This window comes from Tachyglossus aculeatus, chromosome 3 (assembly GCF_015852505.1).
Source record: "Tachyglossus aculeatus isolate mTacAcu1 chromosome 3, mTacAcu1.pri, whole genome shotgun sequence".
NCBI lineage: Eukaryota > Metazoa > Chordata > Mammalia > Monotremata > Tachyglossidae > Tachyglossus > Tachyglossus aculeatus.
Genome location: NC_052068.1, coordinates 63,775,874 through 63,794,421, shown reverse-complemented (window position 1 = coordinate 63,794,421; position 18,548 = coordinate 63,775,874). Strand labels below are relative to the sequence as shown.

At 51.6% G+C, this 18,548-nt stretch overlaps 1 protein-coding gene across 1 annotated transcript in view; it reads right to left on the bottom strand.

Moving 5' to 3' along the window:
• Positions 1–8,621: 8,621 nt before the first annotated feature.
• Positions 8,622–18,548, bottom strand: part of EIF4EBP2 (eukaryotic translation initiation factor 4E binding protein 2) — a 50,568-nt gene continuing 40,641 nt past the window's right edge. The window contains exons 2-3 of the mRNA XM_038743398.1: positions 16,531–16,707; positions 8,622–15,461 (exon numbers count right to left, since the gene is read on the bottom strand). Coding sequence (XP_038599326.1) covers positions 15,430–15,461; positions 16,531–16,707 — 209 coding nt within the window. The 3' untranslated portion in view covers positions 8,622–15,429. The remainder of the gene's footprint in view (positions 15,462–16,530; positions 16,708–18,548) is intronic.

Genomic DNA, 18,548 nt, shown 5'->3' with positions numbered 1-18,548 from the left:
GGCGGGGAGACCGGGATCGGGGATGATCTTGGGCCACGCGGCCCCGGAGACGTGGCTGGACTCCATCACCTCCCGCCCGCGCTGGGCCCGGGGTTCCGGGCCAGGACTAGGTCGGGGATTCATTCAATCCTATTCATTGAGCGCTTACTGTGTGCACAGCACTGGACTAAGCGCTTGGGAAGGACAGGTTGGCAACATATACGGATGACCCCTACCCAACAGCGGGCTCACAGTCTCGAAATCCTCTACGGGATCCTCAAGCCTCGTCCGTCTGGAAAGGAACAGGATTTTTTTTTTCTGGCACCGCGGGGCAGAGAGGACACCGGTTATTCACCTGCCTATCAGAGTGGCAGTCAATGCTCCCTCCGATATTTCATCATCATCAATCGTATTTATTGAGCGCTTACTATGTGCAGAGCACTGTACTAAGCGCTTGGGAAGTACAAATTGGAGACAGTCCCGACCCAACAGTGGGCTCACAGTCTAAAAGGGGGAGACAGAGAACAAAACCAAACATACTAACAAAATAAAATAAATAGAATAGATAGGTACAAGTAAAATAAATAAATAAATATTTATTTCCTTGGGAACTATTGGGAAGCACGGATTAGGGGGAAGGAAACCAGCCCGCCGTAACGACCAAAGGTATCCGACACCACCCGCCTGTTGCTCCCCGCCCCGCCAGCCACGGATTTAAGCGACTACCACCGACGGAAGGGCCGGCCCCGGAGGTTCATTCATTCGAACGTATTTATTGAGCGCTTACAAGTGCTCGGGAGGGCACACCGGAACAGCAGACGGACACATTCCTCACCCACGACGAGCTCAGAGTCCGGAGGAGATCGTCGGCGTCCGCTGCCGGTGACTTTTAGGTGCCTGGAAACGCGGGCGGAGGGGATGGCTGGCACGGGAGGCGTTCCTGCTTTTGTGGCAAAGGCAGAAAGGAGAGGTAGTAAGGCTGAAGTGGGCTATGGAGGATGGGGGGGTGGGGGCTACTGTCTAGCTGCTACCATGGTAGTTTTCAGTGGCCTGGCTCCTGCTTTGCCCGTTACAATAAATCTTTTGCTGTCTTCTCAGTTCCCAGGGCGCCTTGGTTCGTCAATCAATCAATCAATCGTTTTTATTGAGCGCTTGCTTTGTGCAGAGCACTGTACTAAGCGCTTGTCAGAGGGACGGGTGGCCAGGAGGGGTGGCGACTGACACCAAGGGACGTTTCCTTAGGGGGTTGGCATGGGAAAACTTCCACGAAGCTTGTTCCCGCGGAAACAGTGCGGCCTTGTGGAAAGACCCCGGGCCTGGCGGTCGGGGAACTTTGGGTTCTAGTTCCAGCTCCGCCACTTGCTTGCTGGGTGACCTTGGGTAAGTCATTTCTCTGTGCCTCAGTTACCTCATTTGCAAAATGGGGATTAAGACGGTGAGCCCCACGTGGAACGGGGACCGTATCCAACCCAATTTGCTTGTATCCATACCAGGGCTCAGTACAGTGCCTGGTACATAGTACCGCCCATTATTATTACTTTTCTTTTCTGTGTCTCCGTTTTCTCATCTGGGAAATGGGGATAAACTACTCGTTCTCCCTCAATCAATAAATCCATCATATGTATTGAGTGCTAACTTTGTGCGGTACACTGTACTAAGCACGTGTCAGCTGGGTGACTCTGGGCAAGTCACTTCTCTGGGCCTCAGTTCCTTCATCTGTAAAATGGGGATGAAGACTGTGAGCCCCACGTGGGACAACCTGATGACCTTGTATCTACGCCAGCGCTTAGAACAGTGCTTGGCATATAGTAAGTGCTTAAATACCAACATTATTATTATTATTATTATAATGTGAGGCCCATGTGGGACAGGGACTGTATCCAATTAACATGCATTGTATCTATCCTGGTGCTTAGTATACAGTGCTTGGGACTTAGTTAAGTGCTAAATAAATACCACTATTAATATTAGCATCATATTATTAGTGTAGCTCCTGTATCCAGCTGTTTCTTCAAGGCAGCTAAGAGGAACACCATGAGAACAGTGCTTTGCACATAGTAAGCGCTTAATAAATGCCATCATCATCATCATCATTAGTTTGGTTAGCCGCTTGGGGTGAGGCAGGGTGGCTGAGTTTACTTTTGTGGTGCTTTTTTATTTAATTTGTTTTATAATGGTATTGGTTAAGCACTTACTATGCGCCAGGCACTGTAGTAAGTGCTGGGGTAGAGACAAGTTAATCAGGTTGGACACAGGCTACAGGCTCACCGTCTTAATCCCCATTTTACAGATGAGGTCACTGAGCCCCAGAGAAGCGAAGCGATTTGCCCAAGGTCACACAGCAGACAAGCGGTGGAGCAGGGATTTAGAACCCAGGTCCTTCTGACTTCCAGGGCTGTGTTCATTCATTTAATCGTATTTATTGAGCTCTCACTGTGTGCAGAGCACTGTACTAAGCGCTTGGGAAGTTTCGTCGCATATCGTAAGTGCTTAACAAATACCACATTGATTATCCTGTCCTGCACTGACCTTCATTCATTCATTCATTCATTCAATCGTATTTATTGAGCTCTCACTGTGTGCAGAGCACTGTACTAAGCGCTTGGGAAGTTTCGTCGCATATCGTAAGTGCTTAACAAATACCACATTGATTATCCTGTCCTGCACTGACCTTCATTCATTCATTCATTCATTCAATCGTATTTATTGAGCTCTCACTGTGTGCAGAGCACTGTACTAAGCGCTTGGGAAGTTTCGTCGCATATCGTAAGTGCTTAACAAATACCACATTGATTATCCTGTCCTGCACTGACATTCATTCATTCATTCATTCATTCAATCGTATTTATTGAGCGCTTCCTGTGTGCAGACCACTGTACTAAGTGCTTGGGAAGTTTCGTCGCATATCGTAAGTGCTTAACAAATACCACATTGATTATCCTGTCCTGCACTGCCATTCATTCATTCATTCATTCAATCGTATTTATTGAGCGCTTCCTGTGTGCAGAGCACCGTACTAAGCGCTTGGGAAGTACAAGTTGGCAACATATAGAGACGGTCCCTACCCAACGGCGGGCTCACAGGCTAGAATTGGTTAATTGCCATGTTCTATCCACTAGGCCACACGACTTCTCTTTTGAGATGTGGACTTGCCCCATGGCCCGCTCCGCTCCCCGAAAGGAACCGTGTTGTTGGCTTCTGGCCTGGTGTGTTGGCTTCGTCCTCAGACTCTTCTTCGTCGGGCTTGGGCCCGCTCACACCCGGCCTCATCGGCTCCTGGAGTTGGAAAGAGTGGAGTCCACGGAGCCCTGCAGCAGGGGTCCAGAAATGGTGAAGATGAAGCAGCACAGTCCAGCGGAAACAGCACAGACCTGGGACCTGGGTTCTAATCCTGCCTGCTGTGTGATCTTGGGAAAGCCACTTCACTTCTCTGTGCCCCTCGATTCCCTCATCTGCAAACTGGGGATTCGATATCCATTCTCCCGCCTACACAGACTGTGAGCTCTATGCGGGGCCCCGATTATCTCCTATCTACCTCTGTGATTAGTACATTCATTCATTCAATCGTATTTATTGAGTGCTTACCGTGTGCAGAGCACTGTACTAAGTGCTTGGGAAATTTTGTCGCATATAGTAAGTGCTTAACAAATACCACATTGATTATCCTGTCCTGCACTGACATTCATTCATTCATTCATTCATTCAATCGTATTTATTGAGCGCTTGCTGTGTGCAGAGCACTGGACTAAGCGCTTGGGAAGGACAAGTTGGCAACACATAGAGACGGTCCCTACCCAACAGTGGGCTCACAGTCTAGAAGAACATGAACAGGTAGAGACCTGCTGAGTACGGGGGTGGGACAGGCCCCCCTCTGCCCAGCGGAAAGAAAGCACCGTGGCTTCTCCAATTCCAGAGTCCCGCCTGGTTCTGACCCGGGTTCTTCACGCCGCTGCCCGGATTGTCTTTGTCCAGAAACGCTCTGGGCATGTTACTCCCCTCCTCAAAAATCTCCAGTGGCTACCAATCAATCTGCGCATCAGGCAGAAACTCCTCACCCTGGGCTTCAAGGCTGTCTATCCCCTCGCCCCCTCCTACCTCCCCTCCCTTCTGTCCTTCTCCAGCCCAGCCCGCACCCTCCGCTCCTCCGCCACTAATCTCCTCACCGTACCTCGTTCTCGCCTGTCCCGCCGTCGACCCCCGGCCCACATCATCCCCCGGGCCTGGAATGCCCCCAATCCCTCTGCCCCTCCGCCAAGCTAGCTCTCTTCCTCCCTTCAAGGCCCTGCTGAGAGCTCACCTCCTCCAGGAGGCCTTCCCAGACTGAGCCCCTTCCTTCCTCTCCCCCTTGTCCCCCCTCCATCCCCCCATCTTACCTCCTTCCCTTCCCCACAGCACCTGTGTATATGTATATATGTTTGTACATATTTGTTACTCTATTTATTTATTTATTTTACTTGTACATATCCATTCTATTTTTTTTTACTTTGTTAGTATGTTTGGTTTTGTTCTCTGTCTCCCCTTTTTAGACTGTGAGCCCACTGTTGGGTAGGGACCGTCTCTATATGTTGCCAACTTGTACTTCCCAAGCACTTAGTACAGTGCTCTGCACACAGTAAGCGCTCAATAAATACAATTGATGATGATGATGACCCGGGGCAGTCCCGAGAGGACCGCAGGACTCCACTCCAGCTCTGGTTTAGGTACCTGCATTGGCATTTAGGAGGAGGCCTTACCCACTTTCTAAGAGTGTCACATAGCCAAGCCCATAAGTCTGCTGTGAGCCCACTGTTGGGTAGGGACTGTCTCTATATGTTGTCAACTTGTACTTCCCAAGCGCTTGGTACAGTGCTCTGCACACAGTAAGTGCTCAATAAATACGATTGATTGATTATCCAGGCTGATAGGCAACTTTGCAGCCAACTCCCACGGGTCAGACTGAGCCACACCTGCCCATAGTGGCAGCCTCTGACTTATTTGTTCTGTCATCCATCCCTTGGGAGTTAGGAGGGGACTTTAGGACAGGCTAGTACAGCCCCGACTAGTACCCATGGCCTCTCCCCTGCCCTTTCCCGACACACACAGTGTTTTGATTCATTCATTCATGCATTCAATTGTATTTATTGAGCACTTACTGTGTGCAGAGCACTGGACTAAGTGCTTGGGAAGGACAAGTTGGCAACATAGAGAGATGGTCCCTATCCAACAGTGGGCTCACAGTCTAGAAGGGGGAGACAGAGAAAAAAACAAAACATATTAATAAAATAGAATATGTACAAGTAAAATAGAGTAATAAATACGTACAAATGTATATACATATATACAGGTGCTGTGGGGAAGGGAAGGAGGTAAGGCGGGGGGATGGAGAGGGGAAGGAGGGGGAGAGGAAGGAGGGGGCTCAGTCTGGGATAGTGGCAGCTGCTGTGTCATAAATTCATTCGATAGGGCATTAATAATAATAATGGTAGTTGTTAAGCACTTACTAGGTGCAAAGCACTATTCTAAGCACGGGGAGGTTACAAGGTGATCAGGTTGTCCCTCAGGGGTCTCACAGTCTTCTTCATCCCCCTTTTACAGATGAGGATTAACTGACCTTACCTGCACACCCGACACCCATGATCCATAAACCCCAAATCTGAGAAGCAGCGTGGCTCAGTGGAAAGAGCCCAGGCTTTGGAGTCAGAGGTCATGGGTTCAAATCCCAGCTCCACCACTTAGCAGCTGTGTGACTTTGGGCCAGTCATTTCACTTCTCTGGGCCTCAGTTCCCTCATCAGGAAAATGGGGATGAAGACTATGAGCCCCCCCATGGGACAACCTGATCACCTTGTTAACCTCCCCAGCACTTAGAACAGTGCTTTGCACATAGTAAGTGCTTAATAAATGCTATCATCATTATTATTAGAGCACAGGCCTGGGACTACTTCCCAAGTGCTTAGTACACTGCTCCGCACACAGTATTTGCTCAATAAATATGATTGAATGAATGAATGAGTCAGAAGGATCTGAGTTCTAATCCCAGCTCTCCCACTTTTCTGCTGTATGTCCTTGGGCAAGTCACTTCACTTCTCTGTGCCTCAGTTACCTCATCTGTAAAATAGGGATTAAGACAGAGCCTCTACATGGGACGCAGACTGTGTCCATCCTGATAAGCTTCTATCTACCCAGTGCTTAGTGACACATAGTGAGCACTTAACAAATATCACAAAAAAACCCTCTTATATGGGTTTTGTGAGTCGGCTAAAGCATAGTTATGCAGTGGCTACTCAGAAGGGGCCTCTGGAAATTTGGGGAATGGGTCGAACTCAAGGATTCAGATGTATGTCAGGGGTGGGCTGGGCCAGGCCAGGGTGGCCCCCTCAAGATCGATCGATCAATCAATCAATCATATTTATTGAGCGCTTACTGTGTGCAAAGCACTGTACTAAGCGCTTGGGAAGTAAAAGTTGGCAACATATAGAGAGTGGAGCAAAGTCACTTCACTATTCAGGGACAAATCCAAAAACGTTTGAGTCAAATTCTGGTGGTTTTGCAACACCCAGGGTGGCTTCAATTAATCAATCATATTTATTGTGACCTTACGGTGTGCAGCGCAATATACGATGCACTTGGGAGAATATAACCGGGTTGGTAGACATATTCTCTGCCCACAAGCTTGAAGTCTTAGAGGGGAAGACACACATTCATATGAAAAAATTACAGATACGTACGTAAGCGCTGTGGGGCTGAGGGAGAGGTGAATAAAGGAAGCAAGTAGGACAATACAGAAGGGAGCAGGAGAAGTTGAAATGAAGGCTTAATCAGGGAAGGCCTCTTGGTGGAGATGGGCCTTCAATAAAGGTTTGAAGGGGGGGAGAGTTATTGTCAGGTATGAAGGAGGCAATTTCATACCAGAGGCAGGACATGGGTGAGGTGAGAGGTCGGCAACGAGATAGAAGAGTTCCGAGGTACAGTGAGTAATAATAATAATAATAATAATGATGGCATTTGTTAAGCGCTTACTATGTGCAAAGCACTGTTCTAAGCGCTGAGAGTAGGTCGGCAGTAGAGGAGTGAAGCGTGTGGGCTGGGTTGCAGGAGGAGAGCAGCACGGTGACATAGGAAGGTACAAGGTGACAGTGCTTTTAAGGCCAACTGTAAGGAGTTCTGTTGGATTCAGGGGTGGATGTGGTCAGTACAGTGCTCTGCACACAGTAAGTGCTCAATAAATACAATTGAATGAATGAATGTGGTCAACAAGCTCCCAGGGCATCACTGACCAGACCTCATCAGGCCACGCTGCTTCTTCCAAATATGACGAGGTCAAGGCCGGCCTTGGAGTCATTTCCAGGAGAGGCGGGGCAATACTTCTGCGGCTTGAGACAAGGAAGGAAAGGTCAGTTTATTTCTGGCCACAGCCAGTGGCAGTGTTTACAGTGAGTCTGTTGGCCCAGGGAACTCACATTCCCAGTGACAGACGTGGTCTGACCAAGCAGGGGGGCCCCAGCTGAACAGCCGAAGGTCGTGGCTCATTTTGAGGACACGAGATGTCCCCTTCGCTGAGGCAAGAATGGCAGTAGGGGAGAGATCAGTCCCACTGAGCTTCCCATCCAACCGGCTTCTTTAAGATCCCAGAATTAATTAATGGGGGTGTTAAGCGCTTACGTGTCAAGAACTGCTCTAAGCACTCAAGTAATAATAATGATGGCATTTGTTAGGCGCTTACTATGTGCAAAGCACTGTTCTAAGCGCTGGGGAGGTTACAAGGTGATCAGGTTGTCCCACGGGGGACTTACAGTTTTAATCCCCATTTTACAGATGAGGTAACAGGCCCAGAGAAGTGAAGTGAATTGCCCAAAATCACACAGCTGACAATTGGCGGAGCCGGGATTTGAACCCATGACCTCTGATTCCAAAGCCCAGGCTCTTTCCACCGAGCCACGCTGCAAGGCGATCATCTCAGATGGCCCCTAGGCCAGGGAGAACAGGTGTCTCACCTCCATCTTATAGATGTGGACACCAAGGCACGTAAAGTGACTTGTCCAAGGTCACCCAGCCCGGCAGGCGGTGGAACCGGGATGAGAACCGAGGTCTCTTCCCGTGCTCCTCTCATCAGGCCACGCTGCTTCTTCCAGATATGACGAGGTCAAGGCCGGCCTTGGAGTCATTTCCAGGAGAGGCGGGGCAAAAAAATCCCATCCCCTCCACCGAGGGCATATCCCTTTCAACAGGAGAGCAGGCCCCGGCCCGCTGGCCCTTCTAGCTGAGCCCTGTCTGCTGAGGAGACAGCAGGGCCAATTTAAAGGGCATAAGGCTCCACAATCAGGACCATCTTGGAGCGCTGCTTTTTCCGTCTCAAATGATATTCCAGTGGAAAGGGGCCTCGTTTCCAGCATCGCTGGGGGCCTTCGGGCTTCGACAAGTCACTCCGGCAGGAAAACACGATCTTCATCATCCTGTCAGCCAGAGGATATTCTGAGTTGGCAGCTGGGCGACGTTTGCTACGGGATGGCATGGTTGCTTGGGTGGGGAGTGGGAGGATCCGCTTTTCCAGAGGGAAATAGCTCACTGGTTTTTACTAGCAGCCAAACTCCTCAAGCAGCACCCTCCATTTGCGCTCTCTGGCAGCTGAGGAACACCCAACACCCACAAAAACTCAACACCAAGTGAAGAGTTGAGATCTTTATTGATCTAACAGTAACAGCAACCATTGGTGAGAGCTCCCCACCTCCCCCCAACCCCCATTTCCAAACTCCTGTTTGTTTTGAAGGACAGTAAAAAACCCCCAACATACACACACAGAATTGCCTAAAAACTGCCTGAAAGATCACCCAGGCAGCCCCCCCGTTTCCTTTTCAAAACGACGCCGGAAAGGGGGAGGGCACGGAAGGCATGGAAGGATGGGGACCCTTTTTTCTTTTAATAAAAATTGTTGAAAGCAAGCTGAAAATGGGTTCCCGAGAGAGGCTGGTGGGCCCCGGGTGAGAGACACTCTCAGGGACCCCTCCACGCTTGCTTCACCGGATGGAGACAGAAAGGTGCGGAAAGGCACTGGATCATCATCGCGTAATAATGCGGACACACCGGGGTGATGAGTGGGCGCCCCTTCCTCCCAAAGGACGTCACATGCAAAACCTTTAATGATGGCCTTTATTAAGCGCTTACTCTGTGCTAAGCACCGTACTAAGCGCTGGGGTAGATACAAGACAATCAGGTTGGACACAGGACCTTTCCTCCTCCTCCCCTAATTTCCCCTCCACTTTGCACCCTCTCTGCTCCACCGGTTTCAAGTAAATACGCCTCGGTTGTGGGGTGGGGACGGAGCTGCAACATAAAGGAAAAACAACAGGGGTTTGGCGAGCGGGGGTGTACGGGATTGGGGAGGATCGTCACTGACTGCTAGAACGGATTTGCCACACTCAATTTCCCGAGGCCGGGGCAGCTTCAGTTTCAAGCACCAGTGCTCTCGGGCCGAAGTGAAGATTTCCCTTCAAGGATTCAATTCGGCCAGATGATTATCGAGCATTGCAGCATCTCTCCACCTGCCAAGTCCTCGGGACGAGGGGCAGAGTGAAGTTAGATATCCTGGGAACTGGTTTCACCTGGGTCACACTTTTTTATGACCTCGAGTGCCCCGTTTTGGCACCGGAGACAGAGCAGGGTGGTCTGCTAGAGGTTCCTTTAAAGACTGGCCGGAAGTTAAGTCTTACCGAGGAACTCGCAGCGGCCTGAGCCTCGACTGAAGCGATCGACTTCTATGGGAAGGAGTTATCATCCCCCAGGGAAGACGGTTGGGAAAATAAATAAGATATAAAAACTTCTTTGTACCAGCTACAGCCTGCAGTCTGGGGAAAGGAGAGATCCCTAGAGGCCTCAGGCCTGATGTTTTGAGACTACCACAATGTCCCCAACAGCTTCAGAAGGGTTCCAACTCCCAAGAAGAAAAACACCCAAAAAGCCTTCACTGCGTTGACAGGAGGGAGATCTTTAAAGCAGGCACCAGGAAGAACAACTTTTTTTTGCCCCCTGCTGCGGCCACCGTTGCTTCAAAAGTTGAGGGGGGGTGGGTGCGAAATCCACAGCCTCATCCCAAGCCCACTTAGGTGAGCTGAGGTACTGTGCCTTGCTCTTCTCAGGCCTCCGATCCGCAAAATCAAAGCTCTCCGGCCGACTTGCTTCCAATTTCAATCTTAACTGAAGAAAAAACGTCCCCCACCACATAATGCCGATATCCCTTTAAAAACGTATCCCGCTTCCCTCCTAGACAAGAATTGGGGTTGGGTGATTGGGTTATGCAGGTCGATAGGATGACCCGTCGTCGGCTGCCCACGCCCTAGGGGCCCAGAAGCCGGGGAAGCCCAGACAGGGGTAGGAAGACTCCCCTGCTCTGAAAGATGGATGCTGTGTCCGTACCTTCGTGGGGTCCCGAGGGTAGGACACTGCAAGGCCAAGCCAGGCAGATTGAGATTATTCAATATATGAACATACTTTTTTTCCTATTACAAGGGCCATGGTACCATTTTCCTGAAGCTTGGGAGCCCAAAGCATCAGTGAGGGACATGATGCCAAAGACACAACTTGGGGGAAAGAGCGAGGGAGAGAGACGACTGGTGTTGGTTGCCACAAAGGCTCTAGTGTCTACTACTGCCCGAGCCCCAGGGGGCTGGACTCTGGAAGACTGACGCTGAAGCAGGCCCACCAGGCCCTGCTCCTAATCCCTTCCTCCTTCCCTCCCTCCAAATGAAACGGCAGACCACTCTGGGGTTAGTTTCCTAGTAGAGCGGCCGGATGAAGCAGCCCCGCTAATGCCAGGGTGCATCTAACTGAGGCCTGTTTTAAAAGGGTCAGTGGAAGCCCACACCTGAAGCCAGGTTCCAAATGCTTGGGTGGTTGGAATAACTCCTCCTAGCATCAATGGTATTTATTATCAACGGTACTTACTGAGTGCTTACTAGTGTGCACAGCACTACATTACCAACCACTTTTCATCTGACCGAGAAAAATCCAGAGAGGAAAAGCACAAACTCTTTGGGGGGTCTCAAGGGCAAGAATGAACCCTCTCCCCCGCCCTCCAGTCCCTTTTCGGGGCGGCTGTTGGGGCGGATGGCTCCCACACATTTTTGTCTCTTCTGGTGGCCCCACCCCTTCAAAATAAAAATCAAGTTTAAAAGGATGACTGTTGAACCCAAGGGTACCTAGACAAACTACAGTTTCAATCCTGACATTTCTTTCTTCATTATTTGATTACTTTGGGGGGTTCACTGCAGTTGCAAAACAGAAGGGGCCGGTGGTCAACAGATTGGCAAAAGTGAACTCCTTGGCCCTTATCAAGGCAATGCCGCGAATACACCCAAGATCAAGACTCGGTTGAAAAATGGTATTGACTGAGCGCTTCCTTTGTGCAGAGCACTGTACTGAGCCCTTGGGAGAGTACAACACAGCTGGACACTATCCCTGCCCTCTAGTAGGAGTTTTTTGTCCAGTGGGATTGAATTCAGGGTCGCTCTGTTCTCACAAGCAAGGAACCTTCCACAATTGGCAAGGTACAAAGTAGTGAGAAATTCAAAATAGGCCTAGGCAAATTCCTGATGGGATAAGCCCCCGATGGATTATTACAAGGAAAAGTTAGGGGGTGTCAGAAAACCTGAGGAAGGGCAACCACCACAAAGTTTCTCTGGTCCTTCGCTGCCCCTGGGCTGGCCAGACAATGAATCCGACCTAGACGGCCTCGCCCGTGTCCCACGTAGCCCAGGTGGCCACGGGCAGCCTAAACTCGGGGGAGGCCCCCTGCGAGCAGCTCTGAACCCACTCCCAGAAGTTGCCACAGGTCTCCAAAGATAAAAGGGGAATGGGAATCTAGCCGGCTGGGATGAGATGGAGACAAAGGGGGAAGAAAGAATGTCTCTGCTTGCTGAGTGCCCGCAGAAAGCCTGGTCACGGACTGACTGCTGGTGCTCTTTTCACTAGCCACTGGTCACCCCGCAGGCCTGCCTCGAGCTCGCTGTTCGAAGACTCCTTGGCCGATCCCACCCGGGGCCCAGTTCTCCAGAGATGAGGAGTTCGGGGCAGGATGCGGCTGGGTCCTATGAACCCCCAAAGGCAAAGCCCGTTCCCCGAGGAGTCCGCAGTCCGATAATGGCTTTCGTGCTGGCACTGGGAGAAGGAGGAGGGGGAAAATCGCTTCTCAAGAAGACTCCCCGCAAATGTCTCCAGAGGCACAGATAATCAGTTTCTAAATGAACACAACTAAAAAAAAACCCTCCGTCACCCAGCCCCCCACCAAAAAACCTTTGGAAGGAGACAGAGGGCTCTTACAGATAGTAAGGGGCTACCGATGGCAGGAATCAGTGGGCAGGAATGTGTCTGTTTCTTGTTATATTGTACTCTCCCAAATACTTACTACAGTGCTTTAAACACGGGACGCGCTCAATTAATACGATTGCATGAATGAATGAATTTTGGTTCAATCTCTGATCTTGAACACACCGACACCGCATTCGAGCACTGGAAAGTCACCGGAGCTTTTGGATGACCCCTCTGCTGCTCAAATGCCACGTTTTGAACTTCTCGACTGTGTGACAAAGTTGGACTCGTGCCCTGAGGGTTTTTTTGTTTCGTTTTGATTTTTAAAGGAAGCTCAAAATTGCGGAAGTCAAAATGTCTCCAGCTGATGGGCAATTTTTGTGGCTAGCTTTCTGGACCGTATTCTGTACTTTCCGAACTCCTAATACGGTGCACCGCACCAAGTGGACGCTCAACAAACACTACTATTACTACTACTATCACTACTATTATTATTACACGGGCCAAACGCCGAGAAAATATGACCAATGTACTCTCATGCTGGGACCAGAGGTGGGCTGGAAGTGTCCTGGCCAGGCCAGGGATGGGGATTGTCACTCTTTATTGCTGAATTGTACTTTCCAAGCGTTCAGTCCAGTGCTCTGCACACAGTAAGCGCTCCACAAATACGATTGAATGAATGAAAAAAAAGGGTCTGCACTGTGGAACAGTCCAGGGCCTCCTGTGATGTGAAACCTTATCGCTGTTCACCCGCCCCGAGCCAAGTTTTCATTCCTGTCAGCACTAGAGCCCAAAGCGCCGGAGTTTCTCTGCGTCGCCCACGGGGCAGCAGGGAGGCTGGCTGGCTTGGGCCAGATTTAACGGATGAAAAGACTCATTTTTTGATGGTGGGCTGGGATCCCCATGACCTCTTAAATAGAGCACACTTGGGGGGGAAAAATGTCACAGAGCTGCCTTCATTTTACTAGAGAGTGAAGCAGCACTTTGATGGGGTTTCATTAAAATGGAGCAAAAGATACCATTTTTCCCTTATAGAAACGTTCACTTCTAAACGCTCAGACTCAAGCACTCCCTGCCGATCAAGCTTATTCCCCCAAAACCCATCACCATTATGGAAAGATCGCGCTCCTCAAACTGTTCACGTTTTCAAGTAAAAAACAGAATCGAGTTCCATAGACAAGCCACCTGCCCTGGTCCCCAACTGCCTATTCTATCAATGGAACTTACTGAACGCTGACCATGTGCTGAGTATCCACTTCCACGTTATCACTGCTCCAAAGAAAAAGGAACGAGTTCCTTTTTCACCTGAGGTGGCCTGTGAGTCCTCATCCTGGGATCTGAGAGGCCCTGCCTGGTACTAAGCTTGGTGAGAATTGTCATATGGCATCATAACTTCCCAAATCCACATCGAGCCAGCTCTAGGGCCAAAGGAAAGGGGAGGCTGAGGAGGAAAAGGAGGGGAAACCCAGTTAAACACGGAAGACGTGAGAAGAGGGAGACTCGGCGGGAAGCAACGGGGAGGACGAGAAAGGAGCGGGCCTTCACTAAACCCGCTCCGGCTATGACTATGCAGCTCTGGCTGGTTGGTTCAGAAGGCAGGACGTGCACATCATGTCAGGGGGAAAAAGTGAGTACGCTTACAGTCAAGGACACGGGGAAACCTGGTTAGATGGGAGATCGCCCTACAGCTTTGCAGAGAGGGGCCGGAGGGGAAGTTTCGGTCGCCTGTCCCACAGAGAGTCCGGTTCTCTCCCTACCCCTGGAAAAAGTTCCCTTAAAAACAGTTGCTGTCCTGATTTGGACTGAAAATATCTCTAGAAAAAAACGTCTGTCAGCATCTCAAAAAAATATAGCCTCACTCCTAGGCGAGTGCCTCTCCTAGGGAGTGAGGGGAGTGGACACCAAATCCCAGTAAGGTAGCCTTGATGGCATGGGAGAGGACTGGCTGAGAAAGAGTGGGGAACTCTGGGGAGAGAGGAGAGAATGATTTGGAGACAGAAAAAGAGAGCGTGAGAATGAAAGAGACTACGTCGCCACACTCTTCACAGAAATGGGGACATGGAGAGGTCCCCTTGAGGACCAGTCGCAGTGTCAATTACAAAACTCCCGTCACCCTGGGCACCGGAGACCGCAGGAGGAAAGCGTGGGCTGACCCGCTTGACGTTGCAGGGTGCGGAGCCCCAACTCGGGCTCCCGAACGGCGCCTGACCGACCCGAGACGGGTCTCTCAAACCAGGCTCCGACCTGGAGCGGGCGCCCCGGCAGCGACCCCAGACCGACATCAGACCCGCTCCTCTATCTCGGGGAAGACTAGAGTCGCACGATCGGTTCTGGGGAGTAAAGGGCTAAGTATCTGCAGGCAGGAGTTTGGGGGTGGGCAGGGAAGGGAGGATCATGAGGGTTCGCTCTAGATACTAAGTTAAAACCGTTTCCCCCGAGGGGGAGAGGATTGGGGAGGGGAAGGAAGTCGGAAGGCGGCGACGGGAAGGGAGCGCAGCACCTGGAGGGAGGGAGGGTGGCAAGGGAGGGGGCACAGGTGGGCGCTCAGCAGTGGAGTGTTCCAGGACAGAAGGGGTTGGGGGCAAGCGAGGGTTCTGCCTCTCTGGGCAGGACATGGACGAGAGGTGAGCGGCGGAATCTCGGCTCTTCCACGTCACCTGATGGTCTTGGAAATTCAAAATGCAAAAATACCCGGAGGCCAGGATGGGGCTCGGCTCCGCACCTGTGAGGCAAGTGTGGCGAGGGCGGGACCGGGTGGAAGGGTCCGGATGAATACGGAGCCCGACAGACCCACAGACCCAGCCCCCACCACCCCCAGCCAACCCTGCCGTCGAGAGCAACTGAGACACGACTGGCGACGACAGTAGATTTTCAGCCTTGTACGCAGAGCTGACCGGTTGCCGCAGACTGGGGAGAGGCCGGAGGGAGCAGCTCTTCCTCCTTGGGCCTCTTGGTTCCTCGGGAGCGGACCGAGGAGGGAAGGAGAGCAGAACCAGGGAGATGGCGGTGGGGGAGCCGGTCTATCCTTTGGCACCTGGAGGGGAAGGTGGCGGCTGTGATGGAGAGCGCTGCGGCGGCCTCGTGTGTCTTTTCAGTCATCGATCCCACTCGCCGAATCGGGTAGACAGGGGTTTTGGGGTCTGCCGCTGCTCCTCGGTCCCTCGCGGGGCCATCAGATATCCATCTCAAACTGGGCGTCATCCCCTGGGTGGAAAAAAAAAAAGCCAACCTCAGGTGAGGGCAGAGGGAGCTGGGAGGGAACGACAGAAGAACAAGGCCGCTGCCCTGCCGGCCTCAGCCAGATGCACTCTGGCAGCCACTCCTGCCCCTGAGGGGCTCTCCCCTCGGGTGCCACAAAAATCAATCAAGTTCTCCTTCGGTCGCCGACTAATCTGAGGTGTTTCTCCACTCCCGCAAGGGGTAAAAAACAAAAAAACCCCAAAAATACCCACTTTGGCTGGCAAGGGCTGCACAGTACCTGGCAGCAGTAAGGATAGGCAGCCAAGCCATCCACTCTAGGGTGCACCTAGGAAAAATGAGAGAGGTCGGACACTTTCCCGGGGGCTAAGCAGACTCGCTCTGGGAGTGTTCTTAGTCATCTTCCAAAGGCTTTGAGCTTTGGCTCTGCACTGGCCCAACGTTGGCCATCGGAAAACCGGCTTGGCACTTGAGGAAGCAGAGTGCGGCCTATGGCAGTGGGTGTCACCCAGTACGAGCCGTGACTTTTCACTTAGGACCTGAGCTTAGCGGGTGGGGAATGTGCCTAATACTACTAATAGTAATCGTGGCATTTGTTAAGTGCTTCCTACGTGCCAGGCACCGTACGAAATACTGGGACGGATACAGGCAAATTGGGTCAACAGTCTTAATCCCCATTTTACAGATGAGGTAGCTGAGGCACAGAGAAGTTAAGTGATTTGCCCAGGATCACACAGCGGACAAGTGGCGGAGCCGGGATTAGGACCCAGGTCCTTCTGACTGGCAGGCCTGTGCTCTATCCACTAGGCCACCCAACTCCTCTACCAACTCCATTATACCATACTCTCCCTAGTACTCGGTGAGCGCACGATAAACTCCACAGGTCGACTGACTGGTGGATTTACTGCCCCATTAAGAAGCCGGAGGCAGGTGGAGGTGGGAGATGACGTCTCCGACGTATTTCTGATCTCCAGCAGGCTACGAGGCTTTCCTGGGGTGATGGTCGGTTGAGAAGCTCGTCTCCCTCCTCCCCCACTCCGTCGTCTTTCAACCCGTGGGGTTCCCTTCCTCTTACCCACTGCTGGCTTCCTGTCGTGATTGTTCAAGTTGTTTACTTCCACTTTGGAGTCTTCAACCAGGGCGCCGGGACTGGTGACTCCCGGGATATTGGGGAGATGGCAGGGAGGGGTCTGAGCCATGGGAGAATTGCGGCGATCCAACAGGAATTTACGGTCATAGATGATTCTGGTTCCTAAAAGGCAGGATCAAAATGGAAGTGGAGAGATGGAGGGGGGAGGATCAACACACAAGAACCAAAAGAAAACAGGGGACCCCACAACATCAAGCACCAATCAGTGGTCCTCACGGAGCGCTCACCGTACTAAGTGCTTGGGAGAGTACAATGCAACACAGTTGGCAGACACAATCCCGGCCCTCAGGGGAGCTTATACTCTAGTGGGGACTTGGGGAGAAAGGGGAAGTACCCATGCTCACTCGGAGCTGCATGAAGAGCTGGACGTGGCCCAGGACTCAAGGAATTTATACATTAAGGAGGGGACGGGGTGCTTTTCAGTCAGTCAGTCGTGTACCGAGCACACTTACTGTGTGCAGAGCACTGTACTTAGCGCTTGGGAGAGTTCATTATATCAACGTAACAGACACATTCCCTGCCCATTATGAGCTTACAGTCTAGGCGGGGAGACAGACTAATATGAATATGTAAAATTACAATGGCATTTGTTAAGTGCTTCCTATGTTCCAGGCACTGTACTAAGCGCTGAGGTGAAGACAAGCAAATTGGGTCAGACACAGTCCCTGTCCCACATGGGGCTCACCGTCTTAATCCCCATTTTACAGATGAAGTAACAGGCCCAGAGCCGTGAAGTGACTTGCCCGAGATCACACAGTAGACAAACGGCAGAGCTGGGATTAGAACCCAGGTCCGTCCGACTCTCTGGCCTGGGCTCTATCCGTGAGGCCTCGCTGTTTTTCCTCTACCCGATTCACAGAACCCGGAGAGACTTCTCTGTAAGGGAGGGCACTGCGCTGTTGCTGCCCGGCCCAGCAGAACTCTGGCCCCGGCCCCCGGGTGCAAAGATGACATGTGGGTTTATTTTTAATAACGCGGGTCACCTGACGAAAGGCAGAGAGCCAAGCTCACGTCCACCCACCGGGGTAAACAAGCTGTTGCACTGCCTCCTTCCCAAAGCTATTCTGACCCTTCCCCAAGTTGGCAGGGCCAAAATCCTTGGGCACCAGCTCCTCCCGGATGCCACGGCACGCTGCGCCCAACAGTCGCCGCTGCCGCCCGTGGCTCTGGGTGGGAAAGGGGGCGTAAAAGGATTTCAAGATGCTCGGGGCTGTCCAATACCTGACTTTTTCTTTTTTAAACGGTACTGGTTAAGCGCTGACTAGGGGTCGAACACCGGGGTAAGTACAAAGTAATCAGGTCAGACACAGTCCCTGTCCTGCATGGGGCTTGCAGTCTAAGTCGGAGGAAGAAGAGGTGTTCACCCCATTTTACAGAGGCTAGAGAAGTGGCACGACCCGCCCAAGGACACGCAGCGAGCGATTGGCAGAGCCAGGATTAGAACCCAGGTCCTCTGACGCTCTTTCCCCTCAGCCACGCTGCTTTTCAGAATCCAGCTTTATACTACTACTTCCACTTAGCGCAACAGAGCTGGCATAATTCTCACAAGCCATACAGGCTGCACACACTTTGAACTGGCCACCAGCCCCAGCCTCTGGTAGCCCTCCACTGCTAGTAGTGGCGGGGTGGGCAGGTGTGACAGCAGCAATCTGGAAGCAATGGGAGATGCAGGACCCTGGGAGAAGGGGGGTTAAGACAGGCTAGAGCCATATCCCTGGACTTTCCTGTGCTGGCTACCCAAGACGGAAGCCGGGAGGCAAAAAGGGCACCTTTCCCTTGAACTGTTCAAAGTCCCCATGCAAGGCAGTGTGGACTAGTGGAAGGCGTACAGGCCCAGGAACCACAGGACCTGGGTTCTAATTCTGGCTCTGCCAACTGCTTGCTGTGTGATTTCGGGCAAGTCATTTCACTTCTCTGGGCCTCAGTTCCCTCAACTGTAAAAT